Source organism: Mus musculus, chromosome 18 (genome assembly GCF_000001635.26).
Source record: "Mus musculus strain C57BL/6J chromosome 18, GRCm38.p6 C57BL/6J".
Taxonomy (NCBI): Eukaryota; Metazoa; Chordata; class Mammalia; order Rodentia; family Muridae; genus Mus; species Mus musculus.
In genome coordinates, this window is record NC_000084.6 from 43050980 (window position 1) to 43070299 (window position 19320).

General features: G+C 42.8%; 1 protein-coding gene and 2 long non-coding RNA genes across 3 annotated transcripts in view; 2 read left to right on the plus strand and 1 right to left on the minus strand.

Moving 5' to 3' along the window:
- Ppp2r2b (protein phosphatase 2, regulatory subunit B, beta) overlaps positions 1–8492 on the minus strand; it is a 414265-nt gene extending 405773 nt beyond the window's left edge. The window contains exon 1 of the mRNA NM_028392.3: positions 8183–8492. Within this exon, the coding sequence (NP_082668.1) occupies positions 8183–8261 (79 nt within the window). The 5' untranslated portion in view covers positions 8262–8492. The remainder of the gene's footprint in view (positions 1–8182) is intronic.
- Positions 1797–7623, plus strand: Gm52345. Its single transcript, XR_003952624.1, has 3 exons — positions 1797–1867; positions 4284–4518; positions 7120–7623. It is a non-coding gene; the product is annotated as a predicted gene, 52345 (long non-coding RNA).
- On the plus strand, positions 8282–16624 carry Gm41712. The gene is made up of 3 exons (XR_877360.3): positions 8282–8547; positions 9004–9150; positions 16477–16624. It is a non-coding gene; the product is annotated as a predicted gene, 41712 (long non-coding RNA).
- The last annotated feature ends 2696 nt before the right edge of the window (positions 16625–19320 follow it).

Genomic DNA, 19320 nt, shown 5'->3' on the forward strand with positions numbered 1-19320 from the left:
AGCAATTTTATTTCTTCCAGGAGCTCTCCCTACTGTGGTTATTTAATTCCCATCTTTGACTCACATTCTTGCCTGGGAAAACCAACAATATATATCTAGAGTTCCCATGTCCAGGAACTCCAGCATCACTGAGCTATGATGTAGTCATATGGATTGCCCATGGTGTGTATTAGCATTTTAAAGTAGGGAGAATTTCATCTTTCATTTCTTTGTGTGCTGAAGACAATTCCTGATATGTGGTGGGGCAGATAATGACCTGGCCTTCAGTGTCAGTCTGGGCATAATTTCTGATAGGCTATATTTTAGCCTTATAGCTTTAGGTGCTTTATCTAACTCACCATTGCTTATCTTGTATCTTCATCTGGCCAAAGATACAAGTGTAATACTTCTGTAAAGTAGTAACTGTATGTCTAACACAGGCACTTAACAAGCTTCTAGTTAATGCTAATTTTGTAGGCAAGCCCCTCCCCCAAAATCAATAAATAAGAATCTATTAATATTGATATATGACTCCTACTGTGGCAAGTGAAACAGGGATAAAGGAAGTGACACAATGCTTCATCTACTGTATACATGAAGGCATTATGGTAGCTGCTTTACAGCTCCATTTTTTTCCATTTTCATAGCCATATGTTGCTACTTTTAGAGAAGGAATACACTAGTTTAATAACTGAAAGCCTGTGGTCATTATCAATGTAATGACTAGATCTCCAGGAAGTCTGATTCCAAGTACATTTCTCCCCATGTCATACTAAAACTAAAGAAAGTTGCATGTGTTCATTCATCCAGCACACAATTGCCCATTTTATAAAAGGTCTGTGCTTGGTTGGAAACCTTTGCTATGGTAGGTGTATAGTTGGGAAAAGCAAGCAATAATTAACTTAATTAGTTCATAACAAGCAAGGTAAGATTATTGGCATAAAATAAAACAAATCAGAGCAGTATAAAGGGAGGGAAGAGGAAAGAAAAGTGGGGGGAGGAAGGGAGATTAAAATTGGCTGGCTTCAGATGGACGGCCAGGAAAGGATTCTCTATTGTAGAAACATTTCATGAGATGGATGTGATAAAGTGTGATTGGATTGTAGGTATTTTTAGGAGGTTAAGCCCAGGGGGATTTACCACAGAATTGGAAGATGAATATGGGAGAAAGCAAGGAACTGTGGACGATTCTAAAAAAAAAAAATTTCTGGCTGGAGTGACTAGAAGAGTGGAGTTTGCTCTTATTTCTTAAGCTGGATAAATATGCTGGACAAACAGGTTTTCTCCAGGGCAGAAATGAGTTGTTTTTTTTTTTTTTTCTTTGAGATTCTTAATATGCTTTCAGGTGGAACTGTTTGTTGGGCAAACAGCTAGAAAGTACCTGGGGACTCTAAGAAGGGCTGGAGAGAGAGGGGAGAGAGAGAGAGAGAGAGAGAGAGAGAGAGAGAGAGAGAGAGAGAGAGAGAGAGAGAGAGAGAAGAGGGAGGGAGAGAGAGAGAGAGAGGAGGGAGGGAGGGGAGAGGGAGAGAGGGAGAGAGGGGGGAGGGAGAGAGGGAGAACAAAGCAGAAAGTTTAACCCTAGAGGCAAGACAATAAACTTTTAGGAAGGAAGCAGTGATCCTATGATCCTGTGTGGGGGAGGCAGAGCTCTGCTCAGAGGAGACATGGCACAGATGACTAGAGTCATTGGTGTGAGAATGATATACATTCTCACAAAACTCATCTTGTAAAGTGATGCAAAGACGAAACCAGAGAAAATAAGAGGGAGAAAGCAAGTGTAAATGACTATTCCAAAGCTTTTTTTTTTTTTTAAGGTGGACAAAGAGATTGGGCCATGGCTGAAGGAAGATACAAGATCTTGAGACGACTAAGGCCAGATGACTTACATGTATGTGTGGACTGCATACAATGTTTCTGTGGAAAGAAAATGAAGTGGGCACGAGTGCAGGTCTAAAGTGAGCTACGAGAGGGGATGATCAGAAGGCCGCTCATCTACTGCTCACCAACTTAAAAAATATGCTTAAGACATAAAGCAGTATCAAATGGCGATACAATCTTTCCTTGTTTGATTGTAACAAAGTTCCCTTGATGCAGCTATTATCACTTTTATGTTACAGAGAAATGCACTGTGCTCTGGGATGGGTTTTAAATGTAGGTATACATTTGTGAAGATGAGGGAGATTGATTAGAAAAAGAGTTGTCAGAGAAAGCTGTGGGTGGAGGCGCATTTGATGTCGGCTCTGACAAGTAGGAGGCTTCTAAGTATGTGGAAAGGATTTAGAAGAGAGTTTAAGAAACATGAAAAATAAGAAATTCTGTAAATAACAAAAAAATGCAACCATAAGTCTATTCTTTGTATGTACTCTGGCACTGGACTGCATGAGTTATAATCCTAACTTTTGCTCTCAACAGGAAGGAGGCTACAGACAAGTTATCCAGTTTCTCAGAGACCCAGTAAAAACAGGGGTCACCTCAAGATATTTGTGATAAACAGACACAGTCATTCACATTTACATCATATGAACACATAGCAGAATTACTGTGGGACCTCAAAAGGCAGTCTGTGTTCTGGTAGAGTGAGGCTTTCTTTGGAGACCCAGTAGAAAACTCTACAAGGGACAGAACAGTAAGCCACATTCCCAGACACAGGCTCCTGACACCACAGAGCCCCCAACTCCATAATCCTGTGACTATCAGTCACGTAGAATAGACAATGTCCCAAGCTCCTGGTATTCTGGCAAAACTCCACCCCCATAGTAAACCTGGCAATAGCCAGGTATGCTCCTACCCACAGTTACCCTACAACAGCAAGGTAGCCCAGCCCACTATAAAAGGAGTTGCTTGGCCCCTCCTCTCTCTCTTAAGTTCTTGTCTCACTTGTTTCCTCCAAGTGGCCATGTTCTCTACCTTCTCTCTTCCCCTCTGCTTTTCTACAATAAAGCTCTAGGGCTGTCTCTGGTCATCAAGACTCCCCTCTCCCCCCACAGCATGCTTTTTTAGTGTATCATTGAAAGAGACTCTGCTCCAAGTTGACCCTCCGAGTGAAGAGTCATTAGGGACAGAATATGGGTGAGTGTGCTCATCCACTTTCCAATTCAGTTCTTAATTTTAATAAGTTGCCTTGAAAGTCTAATGAAAGTGAGTGGGCAAAATCCATGTGGCTCCTAGCTGTCCAGCACACAGATAAGTACATAGATAAGGAGATCCTTTCAATAAAATAGAGAGGCTGTCCTCCCACAGACTCAGAAGGAAGTATACAGGGTGATATGAAGGCTAGAAGGGATCTAATGTTAGGGTCTAAAGGCTTAGTCTTGGCTCTTGGCTCTGTTGGTTTATTAAGTTTGGGCTGAGCCATTTCTTCACTTAAAACATGCAAATAATGGTATTCAATAAGAATAGCTATTTAAAAAAAAAAAAGAATGGCTATTGTGAGGAGCAGGCCAGACATGGTCTCTGGCACCCAGTTGGCATCCCCAGGCTTCCTATTGGTTGTCTTTCTTGTGACTTACTTGTCTTATCAACTCTGTTACTATAGTTTTTGTGAAGCGTATACCTCCAGTTTTGAAGTCTTAAAGTATTCCTAGAGAACTTCATTTAGATCATTTTTTTCTAGAATGGGTGGCATTTTGTACACAAGAATGTGACAAGGACAATTCACATAGAAATGGGGGCACATGCAAGGCATGCCCCCTTGTTCTTTTAGGAAAGTAACCCCCCCACACACTTTGTCTTCCAGCGTCTGCTCCCAAATCAGGCTCCAAAAATCTCACCAAGTCTCCTTTAACTTCACTGGCCCACCCATTCTTTTGGCTTTTTTCTCCCCTCTGGCCTATTTGCTCCCTGACTAGTTTCTTTTAGCTATAATTTAGTTATCTTCCCAATTCTAAAGCCAATTTTTTTCTTGGATGATTCCTCCCAGTCTAGGGGAATAAGTAAAGTGATCCCTTAACCCAGTTATATAGAAGACATCACAACAGCATTGTCTTGCTGCCCTCATTTCCGACGACACCCTCTTATCTCAAGGTAAAAAGCCATAGGACCAACTCAATGGCCCAGTCAGTACCGTACACATATATAAGCTTGACAACCCGTTTGATGTCCAGAACCAACATGGTAGAAGGGAAGAGCTGATTCCACGTGCACCAGGACACATTCTCAAACAAACAAACCAACCAACAAACAAACAAACAAACATGGCTTCAAAGAACAACACCACAGTAAACCCCGTGTCTTAAAGTGTGTCTACTTGTAGCTCCCTAACCTTCAATAAGTAAGACAACTTGTGTTCCTGTGTTTATTTTCAGGTGCTTTTCACAAGATACACACACGATTTTGCATTTCATCTACATGATGCTGCCATATGTGTCATCCTTCCAGTCAGTGACGCTCAATCCATTGTCTGTTTGGACTTGGGATCATGCTGGTGCTGGAAGTATAGCAGAGAATACGGTGATGCATGGGCTGGCTTCCACAGAGATGTCAGGCAATGTAGCAGGATAACAAATACGTCATAACAACTTACTCACAGTGACAAACAAGGTACATTCTCTGAAGTAAAGAAACACAGTCTTCAATAGCTATGATGAGCTGAGGGCCAGGGATGGATTACGGGCTGGAACTGGGAGTTGAAGTCTAGAATAACAGTGCAGTATGGCAGAGGGGATTCCTAAAAGCCTGTGGTTGGAGGGAGAATGTTGAGAGTTGAATGGACTGTGTGGCCAGCAGCCAGACATGATGGAGATGCTTAAAGCCTGGCAGGAAGAGTGGTTGGAGAGGTAGCAGAACAAACAGGATTTTAAATACAGATATGTTTGAGAACACAGGATGGAAGGAAGATCATTTATTTATTTGCTTCATGTAATTCGTGCATGTGAATGCATGGTCACACGTGTATACAGAGGCCAGAGCAGTATTTGGGTCACTTTATTCTATCACTATCTACTTTAATACCTTGAAATGATCTCTCATAAAACTAGAAGCTTGCTATTTGGGGGATTAAGTGAGCTCTTCATGCCCCAATTCTGGGATTACAGGTATACATTGCCATGTCCAACTCTTATATAGGTGCTACAGATTTGAACTCCAGCCTTTATGCTTACAGAGCAACTTTCCTTACCTACAGGGCCATCATCTGTCTCTGTCTGTCTCTCTGTCTGTATCTATTTATCTATCTATCTATCTATCTATCTATCTATCTATCTATCTATCCATCCATCCATCCATCCATCCATCCATCCATCCATCCATCCATCCATCTATCTATCTATCTATCTATCTATCTATCTATCTATCTATGTATTTTTATGTGTATGGGTGTTTTGCCTGCATGAATGTCTGTGTATCACCTGCATGCCTGCTACCTGTGGAGGTCAGAAGAGGGGGTCAGATATCCTGGAACTGGAGCTACAGATCTCCGTTAGCTGCCATGTAGATGCTGAGAATTGCATCTAGGTCTTTTGCAAGAGCAGACAGTGCTCCTTACTGCTGAGCTATCTTGTCAGCCCCAGGACTCCATATTTTAAACAAATCATACTTACTACTCTATAGAGAAACAAGCTTCCACCTGCTGGATAAAACAGAGGGGGAAAAAAGATAAGAAGAACTCATTTATGAGGCTCTTGATCTGCTTTCTATATGAAGTGTTATTTTGTGTTTGGGCCAGCATTAAGTATAACAAATTCAATGTATATGAAGGTCAGTTTTCCATTACTATTATTAATATCCTACTTGTGATATTCTGACTTTTGTTTTTTTGAAGCTATCCTACAGAAACCAAGGTTCGGAAAGGCAAACACCTAATAGCACCTTGCTGGTATGCAGTGTAGGTAGGGTCTGTCCCAAACCGTCATCTTCCTTGTGTGGAGGAACAACAGCACCGAAGCAACATGAGGAAGACCATGCAAGTCTTCAGAGGCAATGATTTCTTTCCCTTAAGAAGCCCAGAGCTGCTTTAGATCCTAAACTTGTTTTAGAATTACTCTTAGAAGAATTGGGGGTGGGGGGCATTTAATAGTTACTTGCCTTTCTGAGAAAAATTCAAAAATTATTCATTCTTCATTTACCAGTTAAACAAAAGATGGCATTCATAGCTGGAAATAAATAGGTTCAAGTGTAGAGTAATCATGTTGCTAAACAAAAATACACATTAACAAAAAAGCAAAACAAACTCAGAGTCATTATTACATGCTTTTCTCTTCAGGTGAACTTTAAATAAGCTACCTGGTTTGGGGAGACACCATGGTGTGTATGAGGAAGTGGCTTGGGACTGGAGATAGCAGAGTAAAGAAAATATGAATCTCCTAGAAAACATGGGACACTATAGTCAAAGCCAGACAGTGCTTGCCTGCCGTGTACTGAGCTTGAAGAAGTCTATTAACTGTCACATTTCATTCTCAGCCTCTATGGGATGAGGGCTTCTTATTTCTACATTACAAAGGAGACTGGGTGCAGAGCAATTAAGTATAGTAGGCCAGCTGGCTCGGTATCTGACTCATGTCTTTTCCACTATGTCCCAAGACCTTGTCCATGATGTTATTTTGATGTATGCTATCCTCCTACCTAATTGTCTTTATTCTATTCACAGTGAATTCAAATACACGACTCTTTATTTCCATCCTTAAGCCTGTTCATGGGGGGTGAAGCAGAAGTTGTTTGTTTTGAGACAGGGTGATGTTTCCATTTTGAGAGAATTAAGTAAATTAGTTTGAAATCGTTCTTGTGGTAGCAGTTTTGTCTATATGACCAGAGGATTTAGTTTGATTAGTGCACAAAATACCAACTGAGATCAAGTGTTTGTGTTTTCAGAGTCTAAGCTGGGAGGAGAGAAGAAGGGAGCCAATCAGAATATAAAGCCATTTAGGACTCTTCCAAATGGCTTTTGGTCTTCTGTACGTAGAAAGTTCTGGAGATTCTGATCCTTGCTACCTTCTTCTGTCTCCTTCCTCAGTATAGATAGGAATAAATGTAGATACTTATTAGGTTTTATTCCACCCATGGGGAAGAAAATAATCCAATGGGTCATTTGCTTCTTAGCTATCAATACATTTATTCAAAGGGACACATGGAAATATAAATCATATAACTACTACCCCCAGTCTCAAATCTAAAGTCACCCTAAACATGTACTTTCTTTCCCCACAGGGAGTGATCGGAAATCCACTTCATGAAAAAAGTCTACTTCTCTCATCTGCTATACACAGCCCCAAGTGCCAGACTCCTTCTGCAAGGATGACAAATAAGGGTGGTTTCAGAGCAGGCTGATCACCCACTCCATCCAGGAAGATGATGGCTGGACTCTCCCTCAGAGTTCTTCTTAATACAGTTCCACTTTTAGGATGACCCCCTCCAGTGGAAAACTATCCAGCTTACTTGCTTTATCGGAAACTGCACTTTCAGAGAGCATCAGACCCAAAGGCACAGGCACAACACATAGGGAAGACAAACAACCAGCTCCTTGCTGGAGAAATGCTGAGATCTGCAGTGCTTAGTGGGAAAGGATGCTGCCCTCTGTTTACAAGGCGCACATGTGCACACAGAAAGAACACACCCATGTATACATGTCATGTCCGGCTAGAAATCGACGAGGCAGTCTAAGGGAGAAGCAGGGACCAGAAAAATTCTGTATAAGGCCCAGACGATGCTCCGTTCCTAGAATTAACTTAGGAACCCCATAAGACAGATTTCTAGAAAGTACCAGAAGTTAGCAACCCAGTACAGACTGAAGTACTCCAGTGCAACAACCGGCACTCCACAGTCACAGACTAAGCTAATTCTATTTTGCTAATTGCTTTCTTGGGCATGCACCAAGTTATTAAGCAGACATTGACAAAAACAGAGCTAGAATAAATGTATGTGGCAGCATCCACTGATTGTCCCCGGCACTAGTTCCACTGACTTGTTTGCATGTTAAATGGAACAAGGGGAATTGACAAAATATTTCTGAATGATTTTTTTTCAGAACCGCTGCCAGCTTAGAGATCACCTTTGCAACAGTATCCTGCTCTTCAGAGAATACTTCCCTTTCCTTGGAGGAGACAGGCTGATTTTCGGAACAGATCTATATGTCAGAGGCAAGCTTTCCCCAGGAACGACAGTCATCTAGTAAGCTGCAGAAGCAAGCAGCGTCAGCAGAACCTGTGGGAAGTCAGACACCAGCCCACTTTGTCCCACCCACCCAGACACACTCTCCCCCTCTGATCTGTACCTTCAGTATGGCAGCTGGAAGAGAGGATGGTGTTTGGAGGTCTGAAGATATAAGGCAGGTAACGAGAGAAGCATTTCATCTTCCAAAGGAAAAAGAAAATTCTAAATGAAAAACCAGTCTCCCGAATCCATAAGGATTCTCTCAGCCTTGAAAGCTGGCTACATCACCAATATGTTTATGTAGGTTCTCTCCCAGATCTGCAGAGCTGGGAAGCCCAAGGAATCACTGGAGATGGGTCCCATTTTGCCATCAGCGCCAGGAAGCAATGCCTTACATTTCTGCAGGCAGCTCAAACTCAGAAGCCCCCAAGCAAGCTGGGATAGAGCCTCTTCATTGGCTGAAGCTTCTCCGAGCAGGATTGCTGAGTAAGTCAGTCCTGCCTTGTAAACACACGCTGAAATATTCTGCCTGAAGCCTCTACCTTTCTCCCGTGTGTCCGTTTCTCAGTGATAGCAGTGCAGCCGGACACGGGAGTGGTGAGGATAAGTGACCATCTCCTATTTAGCTGAAAGATCAGATTAAACAAAGACAGCATAGTGTTCTGCCCTGGAGGGGTTGGCTATTCAAAGGAGCCACCCGCAGTGCCATGGATCTCAGGAATATTAAAGTACAGTGCAATGAAATGGGTCTCTGTCCTGAGCTTAATCTAGATTTAGTTCTCCCCCCACCTTTAATTCTAAAGATCAAACAATAGGGCCATTTATCATTTAGGTGAAGCCAAAAGCTGGGTTGAGGAGTCAGGGGTGCAGGGCTAACACAGAAAGATTCTGTGTTCCCTATAGCATTCCCCTGTGTCCAATAAACCCCCCCCCCCTCCCCAGCCCTGAGCCATAGCACTGAAGCATGAATTCGGTCCTGATCTGCACTCTGTACAAATATAAAGCCACAGCACAAGGGACGAGGCCAACTCAAGAGAACTGTGACCCTTCAACAGCTCACGCCCCTGACGACATAGAAAAATACAGAAAGTAAGTTAACCCAGGAATTATACAACTTTCCCAAAATTCAGAAAGACAGATAGAGGGGATATGGGGGGATGGAGGGAACAGGGGAGGGAGAGGATATTAAAAGATGTGACTGCTCACTGGACACTAATTTGGGGGTTGGTTTAATTTGGGTGCATAAAATAAAGTGACTTCAGAAGCCCTGCAAGCAAGCACAGGGCTGCAGCTCAGGATTTATAAGTTCTGTCAAAGACGCTATTGTATATGATGAAGAGAAAGAGCGAAGGTCCTTTGTGCTGTATTTCGACACACAAGGGGATAATTTAAACAGTCAGTGAAAGAAAGCAGATATTCCCCCCCTGAGAGGGGCATTTAAAAATAAAATTTAAAATAAGAAATGCCTTGAAAACCTCAGGATGTTTTTAAGACGTTACAGGTTCTCTACTGTCTTTAACTGAGCACTGAGGAAGGGTGCTTGTACTTCTAGGAGAGAACATGACAGAGGAATTACAAAGCAAGGCAGAACAGGAGATTGTAAACAGACACTCCCACTGCCCCGCCCCTCCGCGCCCCACCCCCACCCCCCCATCTTCCGGTCTATCACAAAGTAAACACAAACTTCTGGCTGGGAGAGCCAGCCCATTTAGTACAGAGATCACCACAAAATCTCCATAACCACCGGGTGGTAGTGGCACATGCCTTTAATCCCAGCACTTGGGAGGCAGAGGCAGAGGCAGGCGGATTTCTGAGAATGAGGCCAGCCTGGTCTACAAAGTGAGTTCCAGTACAGCCAGGGCTATACAGAGAATCAAAAAAAAAAAAAAAAAAAAATCTCCATAACCCCATAGCCTGGTATAGTAGGTCGTTCCTAGCAAGGTACGGTTCGAAAATGCCTAAGTCAGTGGTGCTCAACCTTTAGGGCACAGCCCCTCTGGGGGTGGAACAATGCTTTCACAGGGGTCACAGGTCAGATACCCTGCATGTCGGATGTTTACATTATGAATCACTATGGTAGCAAAATTATGATATTAAAGTAGCAACAAAATACTTTCATGGTTAGGTGTCAGCACGACACAGAGAATAGTATTAAAGGGTAGCAGCATTAGGAAGGTTAAGAACCACTGGCCTAAGTGATCTAGTTGCCCTGTGGATAATTTCAAACTCAGAGCACAGGGGCGGGGAGTGGGGGGAGTGGGTGGGGGTAGGTTCTTCCTAGGAGACACTTCACATTCAACTTCTGTATGGCAGAGTGTGGCCATTTAACAGAAGGCTTCTGTTTCCCTGTCAAATGGAAAGAAAACAAGGTTTGGCGTGTGTATTCTTGGAAAAAGTGAGATAGTTAAGTATAAAACGCATAGCACATTGCAAGGCATTTGATAAACTCCCACATTTCTGCTGCAACGGCTTAATCATCTCTGGCCATTTACCCCCTCCGAGAGCCTCCAAGTGGCAGGTGTGGTTAAGACGGTGGCATCGAAGTTTGACAGCCTTTGGAGTTAGATCCTACCTTTGACTTGGACCCAAAGTATGACCTTGGGCAACAGGAAGCCAAATAGCATTCTGTTAAGGATAATTATAGAATCTCACACAGTACTATAAGAGTGAATAGAATCGTACATGTAAATGAATTAGAACATTGCAAATTGGCCAGCCTATGCATGGCCTCCAGGGATTTGCACCTGACTGGGGAGACGGGGAATGAAGTCAAGAAAAACACAGATGGATGGACAGACAGACAGACAGACAGAAGGCTAGGACTGGGTAGTCTCAGTTCTTGCCTGGAGAAACCTCAATTCTTTTCTAAGCTCAGCATGTTTATTATATAGAGTTTACCAGAGAGTGTGAGTTATTATGTACAGATAAACAAGAAAGCAGGGTTTATGGTGTGCAGGCATTAGCAGTCTTTGGGAGGGAAATGTCTTGGGGGTGGGTAGAGAAAGTATGGTTGGCATTTTCTGTATTCTGTCAACACCCCCACACCAATCAGAAGGCAAGGCTTCGCCATTTCCCCCTGTGCTTCACCTTTGAGGAGAGGGCTGTGCTATTTTCTCCATGAGTCCAAGGCTCTGGAATATGCAAGGTGGTGGTGCCTATGCAAACTGCACACAGACACTCAGGACTCCACATACCCAGGAACACCTTGCTCCCTGAAGGAAGCACTTCTGAAGCTTGGTTCTTTGTATTCTTAGTAGCAAGAGCCACCCTCAGCCTGAGAATAGTGCTGTAATTACTTGCCACACCTATACAATCAGATTGGAAACTACTTCAGGGAGACATCAATGTCTAATTCATCTGTGGAAACAGACCTGGCACAAAGCAGATACTTATTGACTTTTTAGTTCAATAAGCAGATGAATACATAAAGCAAAATATATAAGAGATACATAGATGATTCAACCAAAGCCATTATGGAAGTCATGGATCCACAAACTTCCAGTCTGCATTAGTGTCAGATGTGCAGTAGGTTCGTATTGCAGGAGGTACCTTCTGAATCAATAGCAAGGAACAAGTGGGGATGGGGGAGAGAGAGAGAGAGAGAGAGAGAGAGAGAGAGAGAGAGAGAGAGAGAATTGACTTTTTTGTCCATATCTATCTGTAGCGAATTAAATAAATACAAAAGAAAACAAATTGTTTCCTTTATCAGGAGGGAGAGACCCATAAGCCTGTCTGTGTTCATGTCCCAGGGAGGCCGCTGCTCACCCTCAGCCACTGCTGAGGCTCTCAGCAGCACCCTTTGGCCTCAGGTGAGAATAAATTCTCCAATACAAATTTAAAATGGTTGACTTAGTGTCAGGCCCATAGTTCCCACCTGGCCATGTGAAGAATAGACATCCCTTCAGGGATTGTGTCCTCCAGACAACACCCGAGCACCCTTTGCTTCTGTGAGCTTTCCTGCTCCTTTCCCTCTTTGATCCTCTTTTTACCCCATTTTTACCCCCTCTATTTACCCCATTTTACAGAAACAACAACAACAACAACAAGAAAACAAAAAGGCTGTGAAGACATGAGGTTTTATTGGAAAGGGGGCATGTTGCTGTCCTGAAATCATCTTGTGAAGGCTTTCTTAGGTTTTTACAATGCTAGACAGGTTGATTCAGACCCTTTGGGGATAACAAAACGTGTCAAGGGTTAGGAGCATGTTCAGGAAGGAGTTTACTTTCATGCTTTGCTTTTATGGGGTAACAGAGCTGAATGTCTTCCCCTGATATTCTTGTCCTAAATCATGCCCTTTGCCATCTTCATTCACTAGTTTGAATTGAAATGACTGATCAGGCTTTAGAAGTGATAGTTAGGTAGCATCCCTCATACAAAGGATTGCACAGTCCAGATGAGAGCAGGCTTCAGGATATGGGGAGATTCATTGGGTTTATATAGCCCTAATGGTTCATGTTAGATATCTACACTCCTGCCATAGGTGCTATTTACAAATGGTCCCTGTCACTGGGGGAGCTAGTAGTCACTAAATTATAAGTAGAATTCCTTCTGATATCTCTGATGTTAGCACAGAGAGAACACTGGGGTCACTGGACAGGTTTTAAGTCATAAGAAGAGATGGCAATGGCAGAGGTGGAGTTGGCAGTATGTCTGGGGGTTGGAAGCCAGAATAGAAACAAGTCTCCAACAGGAAAAGGACAGGCTTAGAAGGAAGGAAAGTTAAAGTGATGTGTTTTAGGTTCCACTTGAGAAAGCTCTGGAGTTCCATAGAGTCGAGTCCAGAGAGAAATTACCCCAGATGTTTACACCAGGGAGATTGAGACATCAAATAGGGGAGAAAAAAGCAATCGAGTTTCTTGGGTAGTATGTTATAGAACTGACTGCTCCAAGCTTCTGTAGATGGGCCTATGGGAGATCAGAAGCAACCACTTTGTTCTGACAAGACTCAGCTGTGTCCCCTGCTTCAGAGCCCATGGACTCTTGGTCTCCTGATGGCTTGATCCTACAAGAGTCATCCCCACTACCTGCTCTCACAGAAGCAGGGGCTTGATGGGAAAAGAATGGAAGATGCTACCCCTCCTGCAGCCTGCAGCATGCTTTCAGCGTGTTTTTCAAAACACCTGTGGGCTAAAATTCATTGTTTTCATTTTGCTAGAAATCCCATGCAGGGGGTGGAGGGTAGGGGGTGGGAGGAGCTTATTTCTGACCAATCCAGAGGAACCTGTGCTTGCTTTGACTCTCAAAGTCAAAGCAAGTTACCATTCAACTGAAGTAAGCCTTAAGTAGAATGTCACACCTCGAGGGTGTGGACAGGTCTGTATCCCCTTGTTACAGTCTATCAGATACTGTCTTCTCCTTCCAAAACACTTGCTCATTAGTGAGCATATTTATTGAGCATCTATTTACTTCAGAAATCTGTAGAAGACAGGTAAGTCATCTGTCCCCTTCTTCAGGCATAATATGTGCTCTGAACATAAAGGCTGTAACAAATAAGAATAAAACAATCCAGTAAAGTGCTTAGAAGTCTGCCTGGCATGGAGTTAAGTGTTATTCAGTTGCATTGTTTGCTATCTGAAGCGGGCCAGATTGAGTTTCAGGAAGGTAGAAATTTGACTTCCATCTGCTGAAATACAAGTTCAGGGTTTACCTTCTAGAACACTCCAGAGTTAAATAAGTACATGTTGGAAAGAATTGAGTTACAGCAAATAAGCAGAACTTGACAATTTCTATCTCAGCCCTCCTAGTCTCTAGTTAGTTGTGAAATCCACAGCATAGTAAAATTCTGATCTGGAAGAAAGATTTAACTCATGTGTGCATTTCAAGTGCTTGCCTGACATGAAGAAAGCCCTGAGTTTGGTCCCCAGCACTGCATAAAACCAAGAATGATGATGCTTCCTTGTAGTCCCGATACTGGGAGGTAGAGTAAGGAAGATCAAATGTTCAAGGTCAGCTTCAGATATGAAGGAGTTCCATGGCAATTTACAGGAGATGCTGCCTCAAAACAAAACACAACAACAACAACAACAACAACAACCAGAACAGACTCACACATTCACATGAACTTTCCAACAGCTATTAGATGCTCGGCCAAACTCCTAGTCACCAGAGACTTGGTGGATTAAACTAGCTTTCTCAATGAGTGAGACACCGAAAAAATAAGCTTTCTACTAACAGTGGAATTTCAGATGGTGCATAGGAGAATGGGGAAGAAAGACGGAGGGTGTGGAAGACTGACGGCTTTACCCAGATGGTGAAGTATGACTTGTCCAAAGAAGGGACATCTGAACTATCACTGAGACGGATGCTGTATATTATTTACCCTAGCAAGTTTACCTTCAGAACAATCTTTCTCTCTGAATTTAAGTATTGAGTTGTTTCTAAAACAGTATACTTGTCTTTCTTGCCTGCCTTTTATGCTTTCTTTTCTGTTGTGCAGGGTGCCAGGGCATCAACCATGCTAGGAGAACACATCGCAGCTCTCTTTCATCATTGCAATGCAAGCTCTGTCGGGCCACAGATGCTATCGGTGCTCATGCTCTCTCAGTACTACTCTTAGACCTACCAGGGTCATCACCAGTGATGTAATTCATATGTTTGATTGGCAGTCTAGACCAATTATCCTGCTGGCTCCCTTGGCATGTGACAAAGGCAACAGAGACAGGGCCAGCTGAAGATATGATTAAGGAGACTTGAACACTAAGTGCAGGCTCAGTGGAGGGAGCAGTTGTAGCACACAGCACAGGAAGGAACAAAATGCAGTAGGTTTTGACTTTGGCTTTCATTCAAAAGGCTACAGGAGGAGAAGCCTGGTGTAGCTAAGCAGGATTCCTACCAACATATAGAAACAGTCATCTCACAGAACCTAGGGAGCAGCTAAATAGTACTTCCTAATTGATGGAGAGACACCAGTGCAAGCTGAAAATACAATGTTCAGAAGCTCTGAGACATGGCAGTATGATTTAGTTTTTATAGCTGATGACAATAGTTGTAATAAGTCACCCTCAGTTCTGAGTTCCTCCAAGTTCTTACCAGATCCTAGTCACTCTGCTAAGCACACATAGCCTAGAATATTCCCTTCAATCTTTAAAAAAAAAAAAAAAAAAACATCAGGATAAAGTAAACAACCTTATTCATTCATACATGAAGGAACCTACAGAGAGGTTACACAACTGTGAGCCTGTGGAAGGCTGAGTTTCCAGTGCAAATGTCTCACTCACACCTACCCATGGTGACACTTGGCTGGGTGAGTTGATCTGAAATTCTCTCCCTTTAGTTGATACCAGAGCACCATGAATCAGATTGAACTTCATATATCTGAGTGTTTGACCAGGCCCGGTGAAATTTACATTTGTATCTATTTGAAAGGAAGACCTTGTTAAGGACCACTATTGTCATGGAGAAGAAATTTAACCCAATCCACGCACCTGCTGCTTCATGACAACACGGGTTCAATAAGCGCTGAATGGTGTCAGGGGTTGGAGGAATGTGTACTCTACAGAAAGTAAAAATGAGTAAGATGCATGGACGCAATCAAAAAAAAAAGGAAGGGAAGGAATGAGAGATGGAGGGAACATAAATGAGGCACCGAAAACATGAGCATATCATAAAATAAGCAAGGGCCGTGCCATAGTAACAGATAGACCACAGATTAAGAAATCCTCGCGCCTAATTAGGAAATTAGGGCAGATTTCACAAGTTCCTGGAATTGGCAGTGTTTGCAATGAGCTTTGAAATAAACTTCAAAATATGCAGACAAATTGCGATGAGTATTCTAGTAATAGGAGGTAATGGGAGAAACATTAGTTTGGCTAAAGTACTCTAGTTCACTCATTCCCCTGTCCCAATTTATTCTAAGCTAATGTATAATAGAACATACCCTAAATAAATAAAGCAAATTCCAACAGCTGTGTTTGGACTCTGCATTAATTATTTCTCATTTGGAAATAGTGGACTCTAGGCTCCCTGGACAACAGCAGTCTGGGCCTTCAATATGTACATCACCTCAAAGCCTTCCCAAAGAAGGTATCCCAAGATTAGAATGTGTGTTCAGCTCCATAAGAGGAATCACACTGTCTGCCTCCTTCCTGCATATCCCTGGGTCTTAATTAAATACTGAGTAATATGAAAAGAATCCCCATGCTGAGATAATAACAGCATTTTTCAAGGACTTCTCTCACTGGGATAGTTACTGTGACCTTTGAGCATTCCCTAGGACTCAGCCCATATTTCTTTGTGGACAGAAGAGAACATTAGAGAGAACTGTAAGACAGGTCAATCCATGAATCCAGGTAGAAAATCTTCATTTTCTGACCCCTCCAGGCACTCTTAAGAGGTATAGAAAAGGCTTCTCTGAGATTGGATTTAATGGCTTTTCTACAAGATACTTTTAACCCATTTTTTCTCTTATTTTGGAAGGCTATAACAGTAAATCCTTCAGTAAGCCATGACGGAAAAACAAAACAAAACAAAACAAAGCATTCCACTGTTCTTCAAGGAATGATTTCCTCATTTCAGAGAGAACTTTCTCCTGCAGGAGTCTCACACTGCCCACACCAAACTGCAGGTGAGTTCTGTGCTGCACAGCAGAAAGGCTTTCCTTCTTTGTACAGTAGATTGGAAGTGGCTCAAATAAAGAGATTTGGGGCTTATCAGAATTGAATTCAAAGCAGGATGGCGATGATGAGATGGCAAGGTATTTGAGAGTTTCAAGAAACTGTCAGGTTTATGATGCGGAATGCACAGGCCTTAGGATGGCAGGTGAGTGGCTAAGTCTGGGAAGTTAAGAGAGCAGAGCTTAGGATGACTTTCAGCTTGGGGAGGCTTTTGGAGTAAGTATCTGGAGTTGACTATAGCCGTTACCATCGGTAGCAAAGATGAGAGCATGTAGGGAGTTGAAGGCCAGTCCCCAGGCTCAATGTTCAGACAGAAGCTCTCATTTAAAGCTGGATACCCCTTTATGACATATCGTCTGTTATTCTTAGGACATAAGGACTCTAAAACCTTTTAAATGACTATTGGATAACAGTTTTCAAGGAAATTGAAACATTTCATCCTGTAGTGAAACTCCTTAAGCACAAAGGCAAACAACTCAAAATAGCCTCAGGAAGTTCCTGAATCTGACCAGACTCACTAGGCCCTTTCCCTCCAGAGTAAAGAATAAACACTAAGACTCCCTCTCAGAAAAAGAAAAGAGCCAAGCTGCAAATCAGATTCTCATCCAGGATACAAAGAAGACTCAGACCAGCCCATCTGACTTGAGGAGGCAGAGAACAGCCAAATTGTGTGGAAGATATTTACACTAAGTCACTTGGAAAAGACACTTTCCAACATGTTGAGCCATCTGCAGGCTATGCAGGGTGCTCCAAGTTTCCTAACTTTTGTGACCTGACATCCATGTCAGGGTAGGCTCTGGTGTCATTTCTGCTCCTGTAAGTAAGCCCTCACCCATATTCCTATAAGTAACTTCAGTAAAACCCATGGTTCACTACATTGTACTTTAGTGTTACTGGTACATTGGTCTGCCATAGGTTTCCTATATAAGCTGAATAGATATGTGTTCTATCTCCCCAGGAAAAGTTTTACTACACAATAATGACCCATACTAGGAATGTCAGAGCCTGGCTCAGACTTACCAGGCTAACTCCAGAACTGCGTGGTTAGCTGCCACATGTAGCCATTATGGTTTTCATTTCTAGGGTTCAACTAGAGGTCTCCCAAGTTACAGGTGATAATTTTGGAGAAAATATCCAGTCATTTAAGATGTTGCAGTCTCAATTTTCTCTACCCCAAATCTTGGTCTTGGCAAGTCTCCTTTACTGGGCTGGAGGTATGAGAAAAGCAGCATTGAAACGAAGCAGGGATTGGGCATTTATTGAGTGCTAACTTTGTGTTTTATACTGTACTATTAAATACTTCACATGAATTAGTTAATTTAATTCTCACAAGGACCCTTGAACCATCTTCCTTCCTTGTTTTTACTGATAAAGAGACAGAGGCATAGAGACAAGGACTGCCATACTCAAGGGTTACAGAATTTGGTCACAGAGCTGGCTGAGAATGTCTGTCTGGATCTAGGTTTCTCCACTGCTGCCTGAGCAAAGGAAGCCTGGCTCACTTAGTTCCCAGCACCTACAATGCTGCACCTGCCCAGTGCGGAGAATCGGTCTTAGTCAGTATTAAGATTGTTGGTTTTTCAAGAATTCCAGGAATGGTATGGCGTGAACAAGATAGATAGACATGCTCTCTGTCCTGATACCTTTTTTGGGTTCTGGAGAGATGCATGGTAGTTAGAGCACAGGCTGCAATTCCAGAGAACCAGGTTTGATCCCCAGTGCCCACTCGATGGCTCACAACGGTTTGTAACTCTAGTCCTAGAGGATATAAAGCCCTCTTCTGTCCTCCATAGGTACAAGGCATGCACATAATGCACAGACATCCATGCAGGAAAAAACATTTATGCACATAATGAAAATGTGCATACTATGATCCATTTTCTCAGCAGCTCTTGTCCTTAAACCTTGAAAAAAAAACCCTATTATTCTACTTTTTGTTTTATGCCTTTGACTTTCTGAGATCTCACAATAACATGATGTTGTGATGACCTTTCTGAGACTGGCTTGTTTTACATAGCATGGACGCAGGTTCATTCATGTTGTTATACACAGCATGACTACTTCATTTTACCTTTTAAAATTATTTCAGTTGTTTATATTTCAAATATTGTCCCTCTTCCCAGTCTTTCTTCCATACATCTTTCACCCCATCCCTCTCCCCTTTGCCTCTAAGAGGGTGCTTACCCGCCCACCCACCAACCCACTCATGCCTCACCCTTCTAGCATCCCCCTTCTATGGGACATTAAGCCTCCATAGGACCAAGCACCTCCCTTCCCACTGAGGGCAGATAAGGCAGTCCTCTGTTACATATATAGCTGGAGCCATGGACTGGCCCATGTATACTTATTGGTTGGTGATTTCGTCCCTGGGAGCTCTGAGGGGTCCAGTTAGTTGATAGTGTTCTTCCTGTGGGTTTTCGATCCTCTTCAGCTCCTTCAGCCCTTCCCTAACTCTTCCATTGGGGACCCCAGGCTCAGTACAATGGTTGGCTGTATCTGCATCTGTCTTAGTCAGGTGCTGGCAGAGTCTCTCAGAGCACAGCTATACCAGGCTCCTGTCTGCAAGTACATCTTGGCATCAGCAATAGTGCTGGGGTTTGGTATCTACAGATGGGATGGATCCCATGGTGGGGCAGTCTCTGGATGG